We start from the raw sequence: 25,438 nt of genomic DNA on the forward strand, positions 1-25,438 counted from the left end.
ATTTCACACAAAACTCCAAAAATGGGCCAGACAAAAGTACTGGCACCCGTAGCCTAATACTTGGTTGCACAACCTTTAGCCAAAATAACTGCGAACAACCGCTTCCGGTAACCATCAATGAGTTTCTTACAATGCTCTGCTGGATTTTAGACCATTCTTCTTTGGCAAACTGCTCCAGGTCCCTGAGATTTGAAGGGTGCCTTCTCCAAACTGCCATTTTGAGATCTCTTCACAGGTGTTCTATGGGGTTCAGGTCTGGACTCATTGCTGGCCACTTCACTAGTCTCCAGTGCTTTCTCTCAAACCATTTTCTAGTCCTTTTTGAAGTGTGTTTTGGGTCATTGCCCTGCTGGAAGACCCATGACCTCTGAGGGAGACCCAGCTTTCTCACACTGGGCCCTACATTATGCTGCAAACATAGTTGGTAGTCTTCAGACTTCATAATGCCATGCACACGGTCAAGCAGTCCAGTGCCAGAGGCAGCAAAGCAGCCCCAAAACATCAGGGAACCTCCGCCACGTTTGACTGTAGGGACCATGTTCTTTTCTTTGAATGCCTCTTTTTTTTCCTGTAAACGCTATGTTGATGGCTTTTCCCAAAAAGCTCTGCTTTTGTCTCATCTGACCAAAGAACATTCTTCCAAAACGTTTTAGGCTTTCTCAGGTAAGTTTTGGCAAACTCCAGCCTGGCTTTTTTATGTCTCGGGGTAAGAAGTGGGGTCTTCCTGGGTATCCTACCATACAGTCCCTTTTCATTCAGACACCGACGGATAGTATGGGTTGACACCGTTGTACCCTCGGACTGTAGGGCAGCTTGAACTTGTTTGGATGTTAGTCGAGGTTCTTTATCCACCATTCGCACAATCTTGCGTTGAAATCTCTCGTCAATTTTTCTTTTCCTTCCACATCTAGGGAGGTTAGCCACAGTGCCATAGGCTTTAAACTTCTTGATGACACTGCGCACCATAGACCAGGAACTTTCAGGTCTTGGAGATGGACTTGTAGCCTTGAGATTGCTCATGCTTCCTCACATTTTGGATTCTCAAGACAGTTCTTTGGTCTTCTTTCTTTTCTCCATGCTCAATGTGGTACACACAAGGACACAGGACAGAGGTTGAGTCAACTTTAATCCATGTCAACTGGCTGCAAGTGTGATTTAGTTATTGCCAGCACCTGTTAGGTGCCACAGGTAAGTTACAGGTGCTGTTAATTAGACAAATTAGAGAAGCATCACATGAGTTTTCAAACAGTGCCAATACTTTTGTCCACTTCCTTTTTTATGTTTGGTGTGGAATTATATCCAATTTGGCTTTATGACAATTTTATTTTTTTTCATTGAAGACAAATTAAATGAAGATAATAATACCAAAGAATTTGTGATTTCAATCATTTTCAAGAAGAAACTGAGTATTAGCTGACAGAAATGCAGTGGTGCCAATACTTTTGGGCAGTACTGTAAGAGTGCAGGCCGCTGTGAGAACATAAAAAACACTTTATACTACCCACCTAAACCGGTCGCTGCGGTGCTGGTTGGCCCAGTGGGTGGCGCTGTTCTCCGGGACCGGCGCCTCCTCTCTCGGCCATCTTGCTCCTCCATCTTCTGAAGCCTGTGTGCATGACGCGTCCACGTCATACAAACTCGCCGGCACTGAGGTCCTGCGCAGGCGCACTTTGATCTGCCCTGCTCAGGGCAGATCAAAGTATTGTATGTTATGATCCGGAGCCATGGAAGACCACCACAAATCATTTGCAAAAGGTGACAAGAGCATTGGCAACATCTGGCCGCCATCCCCTTACTAACCATCACAACTAGAAGTAGCCGAGGGGTGAACTAACATCCTGTGCACCGCGAACCCAGCCGGAGAACTAACTATCCTAAAGGTATGAAAGATGAATAACTCTCTGCCTCAGAAAATAGACAAGAATAGCTAGCCCCCCACATTCAAAGACTGCGGTGATATAGGAAAAACACAATACACAGATAGATGACAGGATTAGCAAAAGGTGAGGCCCCTGCTGACTAAAATAGGAAAGGACAGGAAAGGGACTGATGGTGGCCAGAGAAAAACCTTGCAAAATACCAACTTCCTGATAGTACAAAAAAGGCCCTCAGATCGCACGATAGGAACTCCGTCCTATACCAGGTGCCCTTGTCATACCAATGAACAGAAAACAAGAATCATAACAAAGTCAAAAAGCCACAAACACATGGACCCAAAGGAGCTATACTCCACACAGAACTGCAGGGAGTTCCTCAACAATCCACTAAGGGGGAAAATCCCTGCAAGCAAATAAACTGAAACCAACCACAGCAAATGAGAAACCCAGATAAACAAAAGAACCAGACAATAAATAAAGAGCAAGCACATATCTGGGGAAGATGTGGTGTAGAGCAGGATTAAGCAGGCTGGAGATACAAAGAACAACTGACATCCGGCAACAGCCTGCAATCAGACCAGGATTTAAATAAGCAGAGAGTTAGCAAAGGAAACACCCACTGCACAACACACCTGGTCCAAGTCCAAACCATTCCTGGCCACCAGAGGGAGCCTCCCAGCAGCCAAAACATAACTAACATTCACAACAATTGTAGTATTGTAGCATTCCAGAATCCTGTATATAAGAGCCCAGGCCACTCTGTATAACATAAAAAAATCTTTAGAACACTCACATAGGTCCAGTCCGATGGGTGTCGCTGCTCTCCAGTATGGCGCCTCCTCTCTGCGGCAATCATTGTCCTCCTTCTTCCTACGTTATCCACACAGGCCAGCATTGCGGTCCTGCACAGGTGCACTTTGATCTTCCCTGCTGAGAGCAGATCAAACTATAGTAATGCGCAGGCACGAGAAAGGTGAAAGACCGCCTGCGCATGCGCACTGCAATACTTTGATCTGCCCTCAGCAGGGAAGATCTAAGTGCACTTGTGCAGAACCTCAATGCCGGCCTGTGTGGATGATGTAGGACATGTCATACACACGGGCCTCAGAAGAAGGAGGACCGCAATCGCAGCAGAGAGGAGGCACCAGACTGGAGAGCAGCGACACCCATCCGACTGGACCGCCCCTAGGTGAGTATTATAAAGATTTTTTTATGTTATACAGAGCAGCCTGGGTTCTTATATACAGCATTCTGGAATGCTATATATCAGGGTTCACTGGTGGTAGTTGCAGCTCATAAAGGAAAACCTGGTTACAGGTTCCCTTTAAAAGTTTGTTTTGGGACCCGGACTTGACCTGAACTTGTTCCTGGACTCGGAACTCCATATAAGTCAATGGAAACCAAAATTAAAGGGCTCGATTCGATTAGCGAGTATAATAGAAGTCAATGATTAGGCAGTTCGACTCGCCAACCGCATACAGCCAGCCATAAACAGAGCATTTTCAGGGAGGAGCGCCGGGTTTTGTTTTTTTTTTCTTTCAAATTACATCCGAAAATGTTATTTTTCCCCCCCAGCGAGAGCCATTCAGAGACTTCAAGTGGCTTCCACAGGGCTGAGCACCGAGCGTACCTGAGTACACCGATGCTTGATCGAGAGGTTAGAATACGAACAGCACGGTACTCCGACACACAATTCCTTTTCAGGTTGACACCTCGGACACCCAGTGTTTGGTTCAAACCCCGAACCTTACAGTTCGCTTTCAGTCATCCCTACCTATTACCCTAACACACCACCATATAGCAGAGTCACTATAATTATACCGTGTTTTCATGCTGCCTGAACCATGGCTGAACTATCTCAGCCGTGTATGGTTTTTCTTTGAAATGATGCGTTGTTTTGGAGAAAACATACTTTAAAGAGATAGCCGAAGACTCTGGGCCCGATTCATCGACCAGTTCCCACAGAATTATTCTGGCATTAAGCTACTTGAAATGTCAGAAAATGTTTATGTAACTCTAAGTTGTGCAAAAATGTTGCCACTTTTAGCATTTTTTTAAGTTTTTCACTTTTTGAAAATTGGGTGGAACACGGCGTGGCCATGTGCACAACACAAGAGAAATTCATCATGATTTACGGCACAAACGTCAAGTAAGTTATGACATAAGTGTATTCTAGCCCCAGGGACTGGAGGACATTTCTGGCGGTGGGACACAGAATTTGAAAGATGAGCCAATTTTCTTAACGAATTTGGCACATCTTATTCCAGTGCTCACCTTCATTAAGACTAATGTACAAAATAACAGTCTTAACGACTTGGGCCCTAAACGTCTCAGCTGGCTAGTCCAAGGATCTGGGGGCATCCCTTTGACTGACAGGTCTCTCCCTGTGCACACCCATAGGGGAGTCAAGAGGGCTAATCTGTCACTTACCTTTTTGCACCAAACCGGGCTTTTAGTTATATACCGTCTGTAAATCATAACAAAAAGAACAAAAAGGAGTTTTAATGGGTACAAAATGTGACAAATTCTTTCTTAGTAAAAGGTAAAAAGGAAACAAAAAAAAGTGCAATTGCAACATGTAGTGGTACATAAACAGACATAAATCAGACTTATTGCAATAAATATATTATGTAAAGATGTCCAAAATGTAACAAATCACATAGCACATAAACAATAAATACATAAAAAAATACAAAAGACTCAGGCAGAAAACGCACTTTGCCAGCGTTGGGAATACACTACACCTCATATCAAGTGTCCATTGTAAACATATGTTAAAGAGTTGAGAGCAACAATGGCTTAAACGCTATATTAATTGTTCTATTAATTAGAACACGGAGGAAAAAAGGTTAATACCTACTAAAGTGCCAGTGCCGGAAAAAGTGCAGGATGGAGGACAATCTCTATGTGGAGGACCCGACGTACGTTTCGTGTGGGTTACAGCCGCTAATTCATGGGAAGATGTCACCCTTGATGATTAAGGGGCCTGAATGTAAGGAATCCTTCCTCTGGCTCCTATAACCTGAAGCCACTCGGTGCGAAGAACGGACTCTAGTTACAACTCTGTTCACACCCTATATGTCCGGCCTCGCTTGAGAATCACACTATAATAATAATAATATTATTTATTCATTGATATAGCGCTATTGATTCCACAGCGCTTTACATACAATGGCAACTATCTCCTTTTGTCTCCTTTGCTCCGTTGCCACAAACCACTCACTGTATGCGATCATCATGACTGACCAACTAAGCGTCTGTCATTTTTGTTCACTAGGCCTTCACTGACTCCTTCCAGAATCAACCGTCTTTTCCCTGTCAGCTGACCACTCTCAGGCTATGTGAGATATAAATCTACAGGTTTAAGCAAGTACCGACACTCCCCATGTTATCCTATGGGATTTGGGGAGTGCTGTATCAATGCTGCGGTATGTGCGGCTGCGGAATATGCTGTGGATGTCCCGCAGCCGCACGTAACTGCGTGTCAATTATACCTGCGGAATTAGCTGCGGAAGTCCCGCTCCTCCACTATAGAGATACAGGGCGGGAATTCCACAGGTATTTCCACACTTGTCCCACAGGTTTACTGAAGCAAAAATGCTCGGAACCCGCAGCGATGGATAGCTGCGGATTCCGGGGAGCTGCTGCGAGAAATCTGCGAACATACCTGTGGATATATCCGCGCGTACATTGTCCCATGGGCACATAGCCACAGGGTGGACTTTTCCAACACTTAACTGTTTCTGTCCCTGCGGTCTGTTGCTGGGCAGACTTAACCTTTTACTTACATTATGAATCATATATTTCTAATACACAAACGTTACTTTACATAACCTTACATTATCACATCCTACAACACTTATATAGTTACTCTATACAATGCAGGATAATTTCACATTAAACTATCTACTCTGCTATATCTTACACATTACCTAGAACAGTGCATGATATTATACTTCACATTACACTACTATTCATTATACATTACAGAATACACAACACACACCACATTACATTATTTACAAAAGACGGAGGACATTATTCACATCACACAACAAGGCAATAGATAGTACAATTGATGTCTTCAGGGACAGGAACGCAATCACCATTGTCTACCACTCTTACATGTGCATAGACCGTAAAGGGAATCTGTCACCAGGTTTAATCTTCTCAATCTGAGAGCAGCATGAAATATGGACAAAGACCCTGATTCCAGTGCTGGGTCACTTCCTGGCCTCCTCGCTGTAATTTACTGTTCTCAGAATGTCTAACTCTCCTGATACTATTGACAATGACATCATGTTGCCTGTGTATAGGCAGAAAGCTGCCAGACAGTGTTTGGGGGTGAGTGCATGAATATTGAATTCTTCTTAGCAAAAGCTCATCCTTGAGAAAACTAGCAGAGCTGCAGCAGTGTATAGTCAAAACTTCAGCAAGCAGCCCAGTAAGCAGTTGCTGAAATCAGGGTCTCTGACCCTACTTTATTTTGTTGTCAGATGGGAGAGAAAAAAGTGAACCTGGCAGCTGATTTTGGGTAAAGCCCCTGGGACTGACCTTTTGGACTAGTCACCCGAGCCATATAGTCCCTGGATGGCTTTTAAATGTAAAGCCGCAGCAGAACAGAGTAAAACATACCTGCCTAAAATGATGGCGATCGTGTCTGATTTATGCTCCTACTGACTCGGGCGGCATAAAGCAGCTGTCAGTTTCCCTTTAGATGGATGTATTTTTGACTAAAAATCATTGCTAATGGGTTTCATGAACCCTACATAGCCTTTGTTTACTTTTTCCTATTGCTGGCAGCAGAATAAGCTTTGGAATCAGTCAGTGAGCTCCTCCTGTCACATCAATATTACATAGGGCCATCATGTTAAACCTTTCCTGACCAATTAAACATTATCAGTTGAATAGAAGTCTATGATGGTCATCAATCAGCTGAGAGGAGCTCAGAAAAAGACATAGAAGAGTTACAAGCTCAGAGGGAGCTCACTGACAGATTCTCAGTTAACTCATTTAGCAGCCAGCAATGTGCAACAGTGCCAAATTTTTTATAAAAATAAAATCCAATACCAAAAATGATTTTTAGCCCAAAATACATGCATGTAAATAAATGGTGTCCATAACTTTTCATTTTTTCTTGAACAGTGTTCCCCTAATTTTCCATTTCACCTCCATAAGGAGTCCTAAGGCCATGTGCCCACAGGAGAAAGTAACTGCGGATTTTGCTACGGAAAACCTGCGGATTTTTTAGATTTTCCAGATAAATCCGCGGGTTTACGCAAGTACAGACACTCCCCATATTATCCTATGGGATTTGGGGAGTGCTGTATCAATGTTGCGGTACTTGCGGCTGTGGAAAATGCTGCGGATGTCCTGCAGCTGCATGTAACGGCACGTCAATTATTCATGCGGAATTAACTGCGGAATTCCTGCCTTTCCACTATGGAGATACAGAGCGGGAATTCCGGACGAAATCGGCACCGTTTCCGCAACAATTCCGCAGAAATACCGCATCAATGGATAACTGCGGATTTCGGGGAGTTGCTGCGTGAACCTGGGGAAATACCTGCAGCAAAATCCGCATTTACTTTCTCCCGTGGGCACAGGGCCTAAGGATCTGGGAGAAACCATTCACTTGTGGTCTTCTCACAAATGAGATATATGGCCTAATAAAGGGAGGGACGTTGAAGTTTAAGTAGCTTTCCAAAAACAAGACCGTTTTCGGATTTGCATACTAATTGGTGCCCGATGGGATAATGGAGCATTATTGGGGCAAAACAAAAAAAAACAACCGCAGCCATTGAATGAATGGCCTACTTTGCATGTCGCCGCCCACATTCTCAGGACATGGCGGGATCTGCTGTGGTGACAACTTATGTCTTATGAGAGATCCCTCGTAGATGATGCCTACAAGACATGGAATTGTAATCCGCTGCTGCCCCCTTTGCTTGCGGTGAGGGGTTTGGAAAGCGCAGTGGGCACCGGAGACGATTATTTAGTTTCTCCCGCTGTGTGCTCTGCCCTTACTCTGCCTCCTCGGGTGCAGATGAGAAGACAAGCTTTTCTGTACAAGGCCTTGGCCCACCGCCACCGTGTACTGACAAGAAAAACCGCCTGCGTCCTGCGCGGCTGCAGAAAGAGGAGAGTAAAAAAAAATCCTGACGTGCCGCATTCTGCCGCCCGGCGGGGGGTGCTTGACAATCGTCAAATGGGCATCTAAGGGGACGCCTGCTGCTCCATTTAATACGTCCGCTCACTTACAAACTGCAGCTATTTCACCTCAGCGTGAGGGCTCCTTTTCCTGAACGGACGGTTAATCCTCTGGTGTCTGATCTCTGTGGCTTGGAGGGGCACGGCTTTGTATGGAGGGGAAGCTGGAGCTGCCAACTTTCCCAGAGAGACTGGAAGGGTGGAGGGGGGATTCTAGAAGGGTAGGCCATACAGCTACGCCCCGCTTACAAATAGTATCGCGGCCTGGAAATGGCAGGGGTCCGAGGTGCTGCCAAGCTGCAGAGGGATGCGGGTAAGGGTCCTATGGAAGAGGAATGGAGATAAAAGGAAACCCACAAAAAAAATGAAAGCTTGGCCTCCATTGCGTGTCTTATCCCTGTAGAGCTTGAATTTATCCTATAAGTCCTGTCTGCTTGCTGTCAGTGAATTGCAACTTTCTTCTTCATATTCCGAGGCTGAAAATCCCTTACCATCATGGTCCGTTACAGAAGAAAGCTCTGAGCTACTTGATCAATGGGTTTTTCAAACAGTATGCTTCTATTCACTGGCAGAGAGCAGAGATCTTTAAAATAGTCTACATGAACCTTGAAAAAACTTAAAAGTAACAGACGTAAACCCGAAAAGATTCCTGATCTGGTGAACGTTACTATGAAGCAAAATGTATAAAACTGGCATGTAATCCATGCTCTGCTAGCGATTATACAGTCAGACCTCTCCCCACACAGAAACAGCGCCACCGTTGTACAGAGGCGGTGTCTGGTATTACAGCTCGTTCACTTGCTGTGGTCCAAACTTTAGATTAAAAGAGTTGGAATCTGACCCGATGCAGACTAAGGTGGCCGCCCCTGTCCTCATACACATGTACACTGAGCTCTGAGAAGCATGCATGTGTTCTTCTGTACGATAAGTTGTCTCCCCTGCTGACAAGTTATCCTACAGAGCAGTGGATCGGACATGTTCAAATCGAACAGGTCTGATCCTTATTTTCCACACCATCTGCTTTCAGGGCAGAGTGAGGACATCCCCATATAGATTACATGGTCGGGTATACAGCCACCTTTCATATTTAGCTGAAACTCCGGATGGAAAATCCTTAGAATATCTGTATCTACACAAAGGCTGGGGGGGGGGGGGGCCTAATAAAACTACATCGAAAAGGCTGTAATTACACAACACGGCTTCCCAAAGTGCTAATAATGGGACAAAATGGGATATAAGGGGTTTTTTTTCCTGAAGTTTTTAGAGCAGAAACTCTCCAATCATGGTTTTTGAACTCCTCGTGGTGTTTGGAGAGTTTCTGCTCCAAAAGCTCCTGGGAAAAAACCCTCACCAATAGTGATGGCTGAATAGTAGCTATTCATGTTCAGTATGGCCCCTTTCACATTGCGTTTCGATCTCCATTCATTGGTCCCGTCGCAGCCTCTGTCTGAACCCCCCGCAAAACGGGTTTCGGACGCATGTGCCGACGGGGCCTTTGACTATAATGGTGTAGACGAAGTCACCATGTGCCCCGTCGTGCACCATTTTTGGGAGTATATGTAGACTACGTCTGGGTGTCTGCCTCCAGAAACCTTATACTCCCAAAGATGGTGCACGACAGAGCACACGGTGACTCAGTCTGCACCATTATAGTCAATGGCCTCGTCGGCGCATACGTCCGAAAACTGTTTTGCCAGGGGGTGGGGTTGGACGGAAGCCCCGACGGGACCACTGAACTGAGATCGGAATGCAGTGTGAAAGGGGCCTTACTGAATACAGAGTACTATTCTGGTATTCGTCATGGCAAGAAAAATTCTCGTGTTCCCCATAACTTGCAATGGGTTTTTTATTTGTGACGTATACCGAAATTGTACTTTAGGATTCAGTCCGAATAATCCAAAAATGAATATTTACTATTCGACGATCTCTACTCACTAACTCAGTTTATCTTTTGTTGGGGGGGCATTTAAGACTTGCTGAAAATGTTAGTTCCACAACCAGCAGAGAGCTACAGAGGCTTCTGTATAGAGTAACCTGGTGGTTGAATGTTGTGTGGTGGAGCTGGTACCATAGGCGCTTCAGCAGCACGTGTGCCCCCCTCCCCAGCCGGTGACACATCCACAGCCTGCACTCATGTTTTCACAGCTGGAAGGTGAAATAAGAAATTCTGGAAGACTTTAGGATTGAGAATGTTGATTTTTCCAAAGGTGTCCTGCTCCCTCCCCCCGGCGGGAAGCTAGAAGGTTCTCATGTTCCTGTGCGGACTGGCTGCAGACGGAATGGTCAGATGCCCTGTTTCACGAAATCCTACTGTTACAGATTCAGCGGTGGCTGGATCTTCTCAAGTCTGGGCACCTATTTGTAGGACAATCCTTATTATTGGGATGGGTGCGCTTCGTAGACCAGCTCCGTCCTAAATCTAGACCAGGGGTGGGCAATTAATTTTCCCATGGGGCCGCATGAGAAATTGGGATTGGTTTAGAGGGCCGGACTAATATAATTACCTCAGTTCTACCCAATATACTACATCACTACACCCCCTCCATATACTACACCTGTAATAAACTACACCATTACACCCCTATATACTACACCTGTATTATACTACACTCCCTCCATATACCTGTAATATACTACACCCCATATACACCTGTATTATACTACACCACTATATAATACACCTCCGATATACTACATCATTACACCCCTATATACTACACCTGTAATATAGTACACCTCCATATAGTACACCTGTAATATACTACACCTCCATATAGTACACCTGTAATATACTACACCTCCATATAGTACACCTGTAATATACTACACCTCCATATAGCACCTGTAATATACTACACCTCCATATAGCACACCTGTAATATACTACACCTCCATATAGCACACCTGTAATATACTACATCACTACACCCCCATATACTACACCACTAGCCTGCACCCCCATATCACACACACTACACCCCATACAGCCTGCACCCCCATATCACACACACTACACCCCATACAGCCTGCACCCCCATATCACACACACTACACCCCATACAGCCTGCACCCCCATATCACACACACTACACCCCCATATGTCACACACCATGCCCACATATCTCACCCTGCCTGTACACCAACTTACCCCTCTCAAACACTCTGCACCCCTTCACATCCTTCTGTCAGTCTGCAGCCCTCATATGCCACTCACCCTGCAACTCCATCTTCCCTCATATGCCACTCACCCTGCAGCCCTCCTCCCCCTCATGTCCCCTCTTTTCTCGTTACCAGTCATCATGTGTCCACATCTCCTTCAGGATTCAGTATCTTTGCTTTCTGCCCGGCATCCTGTGTCTCCTCCCACACAGTCACATGGGCGTGACATCATCGCAGGTCCTGCAAGATGAATTATTCCTCTGCTGTGCTGCTTCTTTCTCCTGCCCAGCGGGAACTTTTGAAATGACACACGCAGCGCAGTACTGACAACGTCAGAGCGCGCGTGTGTCACTGACAATTAGTGCCGGCAGGGAACAGAGGAAAGACTCCTGCGTTCCGCTGCCTGCACTGACTGTGCGGACCTGCACAGGATCTCTCCCTGCTCGGCACGCTGCAGCCCGGCTCCACTGCACCGGCTGAAGACGGGCGGGCCGGTCACAGAGAGCAGGCGGGCCGGATGTGGCCCGCGGGCCGCCCCTTGCCCAGGTCTGATCTAGACAATAAATCCTAACCTATAAATGGATGACCACCTGTTGGGGGATTACTATTAAATGAATAATTAAAAGCATGCTGGAGTAAAATGGACCTAATTACTAACATGCTGCCACCTCCATACTGAGACCCTTAAGGCCATGTTCACACTTTGAGTATTTGGTCAGTTTGTAACCTCCGCATTTCTAAGCGAAAACTAGGAGTGGAACAATCAGAGGAAAAGTATAATAGACACATGGACACCACTTCTGTATTTATTACCCAGTCCTCATTTTGGCTGAAAAATACTGAGGTAAAAAACTCACCAAATACTCTATGTGTGTATGTGGCCTAAGGCTGTGTGCCCACAATGAGTATTTGGTAAGTTTTTTACCTCAATATTTGTAAGCCAAAACCAGGTGGGGGTAGTAAATACGGAAGTGGTGCACGTGTTTCTAAAATTTTTCCTCAGATTGTTCCACTCCTGGATTTGGCTACAAATACAGAGGTAAAAACTCACCAAATACTCAATGTGTGCGTGTGGCCTTAGTTCTTAAAACTGTATAAGGCCACATGCACATGTTCAGTATTTGGTGAGTTTTTACCTTCGTATTTCTCAGCCAAAGCCAGGAGTGGGTAATAAATACAGAAGTGGCGACGTGTATGATCTATTGTACTTTTCCTCCTCCAATTGTTCCACTCCTGTTTTTTTCTTACAAATATGGAGGTAAAAAAACTCACCAAATACTCTACATGTGCACATGGCCTTAGTTCTTAAAACTGTATAAGGCCATGTGCACACATTCAGTATTTGGTGAGATTTTTACCTCAGTATTTCTCAGCCAAAACCAGGAATCTAATATATAAAGCTGACTGTATGTATGTATGTATGTATGTATGTGTGTATGTGTGTGTGTGTACGCTAAAGGAATCCGCACCGTCGCATTTACAATAATGACATTTTGCACAGCCGCCTCATTTGACTCAGGGAACGTCATAGACTATGTTTTAGGGGAAATTTAACCCCGCAGTTTACAGTTATTCGACAAAAAACCTGCTTACATTAAAGTCAATAGAGCTGGGAGCTACAGGTCTTTAATAGGAGCTGTGATTGGTTGCTATAGGTAACAAAGGACATTATCAGTATAAAACAGCTTATGTGTGAGGTAATATGATATCGGTGGGGAGATGGATAGAGACAGACAGATCGAGAGAGAGACAGAGAGACCGAGAGAAACAGAGAGAGAGACAGAGAGAGAGTGAGAGAGACATAGACGGATAGAGACAGACAGAAGGACAGAGATAAAGACAGAGAGCGAGAGAGAAAGACGGATAGAGAGACAGAGACAGAGAAAGAAACAGAGATAGAGAGACAGATGGAGAGAGACAGACAGAGGGACAGACAGAAGGACATACAGAGGGACAGACAGAAGGACACAGACAGACAGAGAGGGAAAGTGGGAGAGAGACAGAGAAACACTTAGTTACTATCCCAGGCAACGCCGTGAACTACAGCTAGTGGATATTAAATCCATGAGTGGTGTCCGTGTTTCTATTCTACTTTTCCTCTGATTTTTCCACTCCTGTTTTTTTTCTTACCAATACTGAGGTAAAAAACCTCACCAAATACTCAACGTGTGGCCTAAATCTCTTTCTGCACCAGAAAATCAGATCTACGCCAGTCATAAGCTTGCACGATAATTTACGACAATTTTTGTAGAAAAGTATAGTAAGTTACATAATATATCACAAACACGACAGGCACTATAATTTGCTACTTTTTTACAGCCCTTAATAATGGTGTTGGAGGATGATACATTTCCCCAATGCGCTTTTGATTGATTTGATTTTCTTGCAGTTTTTCCTTTTGTAGTGGGCTGTAGGTTTGGTGTTTTTATTGCATTTTTGTTACATTATACCCTTGTGTATGTCCTTTTTCTACAGCTCCCTTAGGATCATTTCTATAGTCGAAAGATTATATATGATAATGAATAGTGATTCTGCATTTCTCCAGTATTATCATGTACAGTACAGGCTAGAATACAGGTTGGCTGGATGAGATGCATTTTATGCACTTCTGTGGGCGTATTGGCTGTTACTTATTAAAGTGTATTGTAATGTAAGCCAGGGATCAACCCTTTAAAAAACATAACGTAAATTGGCATTTATAATCGACACATGTACTGCCAAATCCAGAACAAATCTGGTGCAGTATAAAGGATTATTAGCATCCCAAAACATATGTGTCCTGCTTTCATATACCAGGCCAGTATACATCAAATTGCCTTTTATTTACTGCACAGGAAAGCGAAATATATACTACTTGCAAACTGTGTCCTAGTATAGAACTACTATAATACTGCCCCCTATGTACAAGAATATAACTGCTATAAAACTGCCCCTATGTACAAGAATATAACTACTATAATACAGCTCCTATGTGCAAGAATATAACTACTATAAAACTGCCCCTATGTACATGAATATAACTACTATAATACTGCTCCTATGTACAAGAATATAACTACTATAATACTGCTCCTATGTATAAGAATATAACTACTATAATACTGCTCCTATGTACAAGAATATAACTACTATAATACTGCTCCTATGTACAAGAATATAACTACTACAAAACTGCCCCTATGTACAAGAATATAACTACTATAATACTGCCCCATATGTACAAGAATTTAACTACTATAATACTCCCCCTATATACGAGAATATAACTACTATAATACTGCTCCTATGTACAAGAATATACTACTATAATGCTACCCCTATATACAAGAATATAACTACTATAATACTACCCCTATGAAGAATATAACTACTATAATACTGCTCCCTATGTACAAGAATATAACTACTATAATACTGCCCCTATGTACAAGAATATAACTACTATACTAGTGCCCCTATGTACAAGAATATAACTACTATAATACTACCCCTATATACAAGAATATAACTACTATAATACTACCCATATATACAAGAATGTAACTACTATAATACTGCCGCTATATAAAATAATGTAACTCTTATAATACTGGCTCTATGTACAGGAATGTAACTACTTTAACACTGTCCCTATGTGCAAGAATATAACTACTATAATATTACCCCTATATACAAGAATATGACTACCTATATTACTGCCCCTATATAAAAGAATGTAACTCCTATTATACTGCCCCTGTGTACAGGAATGTAACGATTATAATACTGCCTCCCTCTAATGCAATAATAAAGCCCTGAAATACAGGTTAGGAGCATCCATTATTGAACTTGTGTCCTGACATTCGTGGTTATGAAGGCAAGAGAGGGAAGATGAAATGTGAACACAAAAACATGCATGGTCCTTGGCACTCAGTTCAGTGTGAACACTGTTATGAACAGAAGGTCATCTGTCATGGGTGGAGTACAGGAGATGACATTTGTAGTGCAATCACAGAAGCTGGGAGTGTTGTCATGTAGGAAAAATGTTTGGTATATATTAAGAGGTGAACGGAGATGTGAAGAAGCGTTGTGCTTCGAATTGTATCTTCCAAAAATGTCCAAATCTTTCATTTCTGTCATTACTACACTGCCTGTCAGCTACCCTGGGCTCAGTGACTAATATACTGGTCTCTCTTCTCTTCCAGCGGTTCAGATCCATATCTTAAAGGCGGACAAAGTAGGAGATTGGTGGAAATTCACGGTCAATGTCATCTCGGTCTATAAACAAGGAAGCAATAGAATCCGTCGAGGCGACCAAAACCTTTGGATCCGTTCCAAAGACATAGCCTGCAAGTGTCCAAAACTCAAGCCTATGAAGAAGTACCTGCTCCTGGGCAACGACGAGGACTTACCCGACCAAAATGGGGTGGTGGCAGACAAGACCAGCTTGGTCATACAGTGGAGGGACACATGGGCAAGAAGGCTGAGAAAATTCCAACAGCGAGAAAAAAAAGGAAAGTGCAAGAAAGCCTAGAGGCTTAGAAGACTGAGGGCCCTCGAAGGAGAATCCAGAGTTATGTAGACGAGTGAGGGAGGACCGTAATTGCTGCTTGCTGTAGAGTCTGGAGCAGATAGGTTTATCGAGTAGAATTTTTTTTTTTTTTACTTTATTTTTTTTTTTTTTTTTCAAATTTTTCCTGGAAAGGAGACTAAAAAAAACAAGACAAAAAACTCGCCGGTCGTTGATAGAAAAAGGCTAAGAGGACAAGGGAGGGTCACTTTTAATTATGGAACTGATGCGTTTGCACCTAATATGTAGAGTTGATTCACAGACACCAGATCACAGGACAGAAAGAAGGAACGAGAGAAAGACGGGAAGGGGGGATGGGACTGGGACTGGGGGGGGGAGAGTTGTTGCGGAGAGATTTATGGCCAAGCAAGCTGTGAAATTTGCACCTGTTCAGTATCTCCTACGTTGTGAGTCATTAATTGTAAAAACATTTCTCACGTTCTGCAAAGTCAAAGCCCTCTGGCTTCTTTTCCATTGAGATGGAATGGGGATAGACAACCCCTCCTAGCAGTTTAGTAATCTGTAAAAACACCCCCGAGGGCGGGGAATATTTTTCTGTTGATGGCCACACTGCAACCAGGCAACAACAAAAGGGTTAAAGCAACACCATTCTTGATTTTTGGTATTGTCCTTCCTGCACCTCCGCACCCCTCCCCCCCCCCCACATTTTTTTTTTTATATTTTCCAATAGGTGCTGACTGCTAGGTATAAAAGAAAACCTAGGAAAAAAAAAAAAGATTAATTTGTAAAAAAAAATGCAAATCATAACATTTTAAGTATGTATATCATTGAAATAACTTGTGTTTTGTTTTTTGTTTTTTTTAAGAAAACAAATCTTTATGTTGTGTTTTTGTATATGTTTAATAACTTCCCGCCCATCACCCATTCACCCTGTACATAGCAATGCATACAGGATTGACAGTATTAGCCAGTCAGGACTGGGGTGGGAGGGGATTAAAGTAAAACTTGTCAGCAGAGATTATTATATATATACTGATTTAAGAAAAAAAAATTATATATGGAGTTGATGTAGCTTGTGTTTAGACCCAGAGGTCCTAGACACATGTATTTTTTTTGTGTATTTTTAAGATGCTCCTTTTTTTTTTTTTTAGAGGGGTTTCATTATCAACTTTAACCCCCTCTGAAAGTTAGATTTAGGGATGTACACAACCGTCCCACTAGTGAACCGGTCACTGGCCCCCGTTTTGCTTAGGAAACTGATGACGTCACTAAGGGCCTGTTCTAATGGAAACCAGAAAAGTGTTCCTAATGTTCGGTTTTACTCCAGTTTCGGAACAAGAAGGTAGAAGTAAAAAAACAGCCACGTCATGGAGACTAGGTGCGATCCGATCGAGAAGAGGCATTAGGCATCATTTACTGTTTGGATTGTTGGTTGGTGGCTGTGAAGGGTGATGATAGATGGAGACCGTGGAAATTCATTAAGCAAATGAATAAATGGAAATGTACCACAGTGATCCGACAACTAAGAACAGTCATGGTTATGTCTACCGCACACATGTGTTCCATAGTCATGGTCTATAAAATGGAAATCTGGAAATAATCTCCTGTGGATTTGATGGGAAATTATCATGACACGTTTCGTTCTTCAAGAATCACTTTGTTCCTAATTGGTAGCAAGATTTCCGCCAGGTTACATTAGGGAATTAAGACAAGTCAAAGTCGTAGACCACGAACACCAAGGTTCTTGCCGGAGCAACCAGAGTTCAGATAGTGCTAAAAAAATAAAACATGGACGATTATTATTTTTTGTTGGCAATTTGGACAATTTTTTATCTTATTTCGTAATCCTTTGTACACCAGAAATCTGTTTGTATATTTAACTTTAGTATCTTGAGGTCCAGAGCTTTTTTCCCCGTCAGTAATATTTATCGAGGAGCCTATTAACCTCATACAGCACTTAATATGAATAATAAGAATATGGGCACCTACCCTGCTTTTAATAAGTAAAAGCATAATGCATATAAATAAACATAGGGTAGTAAGTAAACATTATTTTTGATCAAAAACGCATAAAGCTATACCACCGCAACAAGGTATACCTATATTGGGATGGTACCTACCCTCTCTAATATTAAAACCTTACCATAAGTCAAAACAGACCTCAATCTGAATACGGGCAGAGAGTTACTTTTCTCTATTATCTAATGGGGGCTACAAATGGTACAATGGATAAAACCAGTTAGTTATGGCACTTTTCTTTTGAAAAAAGTGTAAAGCCATCCCACCATAACAAGGTGTACCCAAACCAGGATGGTACCTACACTCTCTAATATTAAAACCTTGCAATGTGTCACAACAGCCCTCAATCTGAATAAGGGCAGAGTGTGACTTTTCGCTAATGTGTATTGGAGGCTATAAACGGTACAATGGATAAAACCAGGTGATTACGGCACTTTTGTTTTTCTCCACCAGGCTAAAGCATAAACTTAAGAGGGGGTATCCCTTTGTTTTCTCGATCAACAGGGTCCAACCGCTACTATCACGTAAAGCTTAACCTATTGATATGGTAAATCATACATTAGAAGACACCTTTTTTTCACATCTTGGTTGGCAGTCAGTGATTGAAAAAGTCTGTCTTATATTGAAAGCCCCTTCGTGTGTCCTGTGTCTATGGTAAAAAATATTTTCAAGCGTTAATAAATTAATGTGCAATTAGACCAAAGGGGGGGTGAAAACCACCTTATATCCTCCCTCGACATCTCAGAAGTAGAGATTAGCAAACCCGAGGTTCGGTGTTTGGTGAGCCAAACACAGATGGTTCGGAGTTCTGAACTGCCCAATTAATGACTTCCATTGGGGTTCAGGTCAAGTTTGGGTCTTAAGCCAAACTTTTTCTATTGTCCGGCTGAACCGCCGAACCAAGCTTCTATAAGTCTGCTCATCTCTAGTCAGAAAATCTTACTGGTTGGGATATGGTATTCTCAGCATCTTCAATTCCCAAAATGAAGGCTGAAAAAATGTCCCCTACAGCTCATGTTTCAGTACTGCTGAAATCAGTGGATAGTGAACGTTTTCCTTAAGATTTCCAGGCAGCCATATTGTATTTATGTAATCCATTACCCATCAATGTCATCAGTTCCTAAGATAGACTTTTTGATAACAGATTCAGCCCATTGATTAACGAGGACACTTTAAATATGGGCGGAGGGTATAAGGGTAGAGTTTTGCGCTATAGACTAAATATAACCTACTATTAAAAAATCAGCCTTGCAAATTTCCTTTTTATGCATAAATACAAGACCTAAATTCCCCTTTTCAAAGCAAAAGATCATGGCAGAGTTAATTGGAGTTTGTCTTGGCACCGGGACAGGATCTGGCTGTTTGGAGTGGTGGGGTCAGGATGTATGATGGATTTCGGAATAACCTTCTGTACCTTTCCAGGACGTCTCAAACATACCGAATGGTAAAAGAAGAACCATCGGAAGAATACGAAAATTTCCGTAACCTTCAGAAGTTCAGAAGATTGGTTTTTAGCGGCAAATGATTGACAATTACTGCAGGTTGTGGCTTCATCTCCTCAGCAAGGGTCAAAGCGCGGACCCTCTTACAGTAATACTCACCCACATGTCCTGGAAATCACTCTTAAATACCTTTTCCTGGACTTCAGATGCTCTATTTGCCCAGTTAATTGGAGAGGATTACCCTGCGGTGCATCCGTTCAGAGGTCAGAAGTTAAACACGGAGCTTTTCTCACAAGGGCACAAGTAACGCCTGTGCCTGTGGTTTCAGTAAATGGATTAACTTGTTGAAGTTACATGTGTTACGAGCCGGTGAGGACTTGTGTGGCGGTATTGACACAAGACAACTTGTTTTTGAATGAAATAACATTATCTTACAATTACGGGATTATAAACATGTTTTTAACCCTGTATTCCATGATTAATAGTCACTACCGGAAAATCTAGACGTAAGAATCGAGTTCGAGCAGATTCGTGAGCCTCAAACTGGGTCACTCGTTTTTTGTAATGATGTTGGTATCAAATATTTTCATTGATGGTGGATTGTCAGATGAACAAGATGTACCCAAATCAGGATGGTACCTACACTCTCTAATATTAAAACCTTACCATGTGTCAGAACAGATCTCAATCTGAAGAGTGACTTTTCTCTAACACATAATGTTGTCAACGAAGCTAACAAATATTTCCAAGAATTGATGACCATCTATTGTTTATGGTTTTGAAACAAGGATTGGACATGTCGAATTTCAAGATGTTCGATCCTTTTTTCACATAGAAGATAAGCCACCACCAGAGGTGTTTAGTAGCAGGTGGTTTGTCATATAATCCATTTTGAACACTTTGGGGAGAATCATCTTTTCAGACAGCAGATAGGAGCACGACCCAATCATTGGATCTTCCACAATATGAAAGGGGTTGTCACTGATAAGGGCAGCAATCCTTGGATAGTTGAGCACTACGTATAGCTTAAGTAGAAAAAAAGAAGATCTAAAATTACTTTAGAGGAAAACTACAAAATAACAAGTTTTATAATCTAGAAGGTGTTTCGAGCCAGTCATGGTTTTCAGGGGGTTAAGATTTTGGAAGGCTGACATTTCCCGAGCTGGGCAGCAGGTACTAATATTGACATACATGATCTCAGCTGGCACGAGTGCCTCACGCAATGAAAACAAACATTTTTTAAAAAGGCAGGTGTCCCGGTAGGATATCGGAAGTCTGGATTTAGTATCCAGGAGGAGGGTGTGTGTGTAACAGGGAGCAGCAGCAGTTAGCTGGAAATGATGTTTGCTGAAAGCCATTCACTTCATGAACAGAAGGGGTGTAAGGTGCACAGTAGGGTCATAGATCAATCCCCCATTTATAAGGGAACAGCTGTTAACTCTTACCAATGTGTCAATGTTAGACCTTAGAGGCTGTTTAGTGTACCCCTTGGGTAATTTCGACCATGTTTTTTTGGGGGAAAAATAGCAAAAGGGGCTAATCTGCTTTACTGAATACTGTATCATCCTTTGTTGAAGGTATTCAGCCCACCATTAGATATTGAGTAAACATCCAATCAATAAGCAGGCACTTGTATATTGAACATAATGTACAATAATATTATAATCAGCAGAAGAGCGCCATCTGGTGGTTACAATATCAGCAAATAAAAAATGAAAACCGAATCTTAGGAATGATCTGTCAGGAGAAACGTTGTAAAATAGGTCAGGGCAATACTGCCATGGTCTATCAGCGCATGCTGGTTGTTCTAGTTTCCCGACAACTGGAGAGCCACCAGTTTTTGACCACTGGTGTAGATGTATACTTAACTGGGTTTATGGTGCCTTTTACTAAGTGAACGGCCAGTCTGCTGATACAGAACCCAGGCTACAAATTAATCAAGTGGTGAAATTCTGTTTTGAGGGAGAAAATCTGCCCTAATCCTTTGTTTCTTCAAGGGCCTGGCTTATCGTGCGGAGTCCTGTGTTTCGGGATGATGTATCAACACTGTGAAATAACATTGGATTAAGGGAGATTTTCTCACTTGAGATAACATTACAGGACTTGCTAAATATAAGCTCACACGTCACCGGTAACCACACGGAGAGGGGAACGGCTGTCTTTCCAAGGAACGCTTATATATGTGGTATATCTTATTAACCTGAGGTCCGATCTCACCAATATTCATAGATTCCTCCACTATTGAGTAAAGACTAATGTCGGTTGAACCCACCAATATTAACAGGTTCGGTCAACAGTCTGTCCATGGGGGCACCAAACGGGTAATGATTATGGGAGATGACGTTTGTGCGTGCCCAATTTAAGATTGCCAACCGCATTGTTCTCCCGGAGAATTGAGGTAGCACTCCTCCTGTATATGGGAGCATCAGCTGAAATGGCTATAGGCCGAAGAATCGTTCAGTCAACAGTAATCTAATGTATATGGCCAAAGTGTGGCTATGCTCTATTTAGAAACCGTAACACAGTACTAACTCTTCACATGACTGATAACAACAGTGCACAATGTAGTCACTGACTCAGCCTGTGTTCACATTGCGTTTGAACCCTATATTTGCTGTAGACATTTTGCAACAGATGGTTTTGTCCTTCATCAGGCTGGAATATATCATCAAAATATTTGAGTCTATGTTTAAGTCACTTTTCTTTTTTGCCTTCGTTGTGGTCTCTTGCAGCAAATTCTTCAAAATAGTGCAGGCAAGTTCAACAATTTTGATAAAATTAAAAACGCTGCTTATTTTTGTCTTTAACCGTTTTGATATCTTTTTGAAAGCAAAAAAGTCAAGTTTTGTTCAAATGTAGCACATAACTAAACATTTGTTCAAAAATGTCTGACATACAAAAAATAAATAGGGATGATCGTATACCTAAAATATTCGGCTTTGCGAATATCCGACGAATAGGTCGCCGCAATGCGAATATTCGATGCGCAATGTAAGTCTATGGGAAGCCCGAATAGTTCTGAATAGTTATTTGGGTTCCTCATAGACTTACATTGCGCATCGAATATTCGCGAATAGTGACGACCTATTCGGAAAATATTTTCGAAGCCGAATATTTGAGATATTCAATCATCCCTAAAAATAAACAACTTTGCGCAAAAATTTAGACTTTTTAAAAAGTTGCAATTGATGAATCAGCAACAAAAAGCAAAACAAAAAAAAAAAAACACCCTCAGAATGGCGAACATGAAAAAGCGAACATATATATAAAATAGGCTATGAAAAGCCCAAAATGAATCTGTGTATGGTCTGCTAATAATGGAGTTTGTAGGGTCCGGCCAAGGTGTCGATTGCTTTTGATGATAAATATAGAATTCTGAATCTGCAAAGGAAACCCCCAACATAATGTGAACGATGCCCTAACATACACAGTCAATTGCATAGTGTACAAAATGAACTGAAAAGGTTGTGTGTTTTACAGTGACTTCTATGGGGTTGGGCGGTGTGTTCAATGGAAATCTCTAGATCAGGGATCTCCCTCTATTGTAAAATAACAACCCCTAACCACTCATGTTTTTCTGAATCTCTTTTAGTTAAAAATGTCTTCCATATTAAGATGAGTAGTATTCCTTAAAGAAGCAAAGACGGGATATCACCGCGCGACCATGGAAAATCCAGACGATGAATAAATCACCATCTAAACAATAAAAATCACCATTTTATCATCTAGTCTGGATTTTCTACGGTCACACGGTGATATCCTGTCTTTGCTTCTTCAAGGAATACTGCTACCCCCAGGGATACTGGATGGGCCGTCTTTGTCTTCTCAGTAGTTGTGGCTTTCACAACTTCCCCAGGTGAGCCATTTTTTGTCTCTCCACGTTATCCACTATCCTCAGATAAGACCCTATTTGCTCTACTTTTTTCTTTCCAGTTTATTGCCTTCACAAAATAAGATGCATGACCTTCACCAATCACTTATGCTGTGCATGAAAAATAAGTGTTTATTCCCCTGCAGCGCCACCATAGAGGAAGTAAAGCATTACACGTCCCCCACTTAAATCAATGGGTTGTCCATATAATACATAAATGTGACGAGTCCTCCATAAAGAGATAATGAGGGACTCTTCTTGTAGATTTGAGACTGAGCCCCTCTAATTTGGTTAATGGAAGGGATCCTAGAATGGATAGACTCCGTTACCAAAGACCAACTTGTAGGTGTTCGTAATTCCAAATGGCTATGTAGAAACCCCCCCCCCCTCTTGTGTTTGTCCATTTTTATTTTTTGTATTTATAGATTTTAGTCCAAAAATCAACATTTAAAAGATGGATGATCTTTAGGGTATGCTCACATAGGGCTTTTATTTTCCTTCCAAATTTGTAAGGGGGGAGAAATTGGCAGCAAAGTAGATGAGATGGATAAGCTACGTGCACCACCTGTTGGATTATTTCATGGATTTTCGTTACGAATTTCACCTTTTGCAGGTCTCACTGTGGATTCACTGAGGAAAAGAGATGATGTAGAAAGTATGGTCTTTCTTCTCATCCCTAACCACTATGGGCCGTTTCACACATCCAGCATTTCACCGGATTACTGGATCCGGCACACTCTAGTACAGTGATAATACTGTACAATGGCATTGCGGCAAGCTCCGATCACATGTTTCGGTCACATGACAGCATGTGACCGGAGCTTGCCGCAATGGCATTGTACTGTATTACACTTTACTGGAGTGTGACGGATCCGGTAATCTGGCGAAATGCCAGATGTGTGAAACGGCCCTAAGTGCAACTTTTCTGTAGGTGCCGTTGAAGGGGTTTTCCAATTTTGTTACTAAAGTTAATATATGGCGGTCATCCTTATAAAAAGACAAAAAAATATGCCATACTTGGCACCCATATCGAACACGAGTCGTTTCACCCTGAAGTTAATCACTGGTGGTCAAGATGAGATCACTTACAGTCCGCAAGTGGCTGTCAATAGGGCAGCGCTAGAGATGAAGACCAATTTGGTGGGAAGTATGACCACCTATTCCTAAGTTTAGTAAGTCCACAATTTCTGGGATGAAATCAATACAAACATCATGGGAATAACAGGGACATGGCATTTTCCAAATGTTTAAGGTATAGATGACGTCCTTCTGTAAAACAAATGCTCCAGGGCCACAGAACTAAAGGCTCACGAAGATCTGGATGTATGTAACTTGTTTTGACAACTGACCTGGCTCCACATGGTGAACCCCATAATAATATCAGCAATTTAAAGTAACCATAAATCCCAAACTAAACACCAACAACCACAACTATGAAGAGTTACACCTCTCTATATCACATTATATATTAGCCATTCTAGGGCCTGCAGGAAGGGGGGATGGTCAGATTTAATGTGGTTTTTTTTGTTGTTTTTATTCTTTTTTTTCATACTAATATATTGTGTTTATTATATATGAATATATTTAATGACACGTGAAAAAAAGGTGTGGATTTTTTATGACGTATTGTGTAGGTGGAAACTTTGTAACTCAAAACACCCACTTGTTAGGACTAAATCAACAACTGGTTAATTAAACTTTTCTTTAAACCCATAAACCGTGTCTTCTTATGTCAAAGAAAACAAAAGTATGGGGGGGTCACGTATTTGTAATGTCTTCCTGTTCACTCTACATGAATCTCGTTTGTGTTGCTTTATAGCCCTCATTTGTGGGACTGAAAAAAAGATAGTGTATATGGTGCTTAATATCCATAAAGGAGCATGTCCAAACTGAAACCTTGATTATAATCTGTGTAGCTGCTGATTTGGAGACTGCTTTAGGACCTTTGGTAACATCACTCTCATGTGATCGGTCATGTGACTGTGATGTCACTAAAGGTCTTGTGCTCTGAAGAACTTCAGGATCTTTGGAGACAACACAATCATGTGACTCATCATGTTACCACAATGTCACAGTCGGAAGCGCCAGAGAGGTCATGGAATGATGGTAAGTCCTCCAGAATGAGTATGTAGGTGCCTAGAATGTATGGGGTTCTGAACATGTATATATATATATATATATATATATATATATATATATATATATATATATATATATATATATATATATATATATATATACAGTGCCTACAAGTAGTATTCAACCCCCTGCAGATTTAGCAGGTTTACACATTCGGAATTAACTTGGCATTGTGACATTTGGACTGTAGATCAGCCTGGAAGTGTGAAAT

At 42.1% G+C, this 25,438-nt stretch overlaps 1 protein-coding gene across 5 annotated transcripts in view; it reads left to right on the forward strand.

Moving 5' to 3' along the window:
• The window catches only part of NTN1 (netrin 1), a 201,786-nt gene extending 176,990 nt beyond the window's left edge, over positions 1 to 24,796 (forward strand). For all 5 annotated transcript variants that reach the window (XM_075350761.1, XM_075350763.1, XM_075350764.1 and 2 more), the window contains one exon: positions 15,431 to 24,796. In XM_075350761.1, coding sequence (XP_075206876.1) covers positions 15,431 to 15,759 — 329 coding nt within the window. In that variant the 3' untranslated portion in view covers positions 15,760 to 24,796. The remainder of the gene's footprint in view (positions 1 to 15,430) is intronic.
• Positions 24,797 to 25,438: the final 642 nt, after the last annotated feature.

The sequence above is a fragment of the Anomaloglossus baeobatrachus genome, chromosome 5 (assembly GCF_048569485.1).
Source record: "Anomaloglossus baeobatrachus isolate aAnoBae1 chromosome 5, aAnoBae1.hap1, whole genome shotgun sequence".
Classification (NCBI taxonomy): domain Eukaryota; kingdom Metazoa; phylum Chordata; class Amphibia; order Anura; family Aromobatidae; genus Anomaloglossus; species Anomaloglossus baeobatrachus.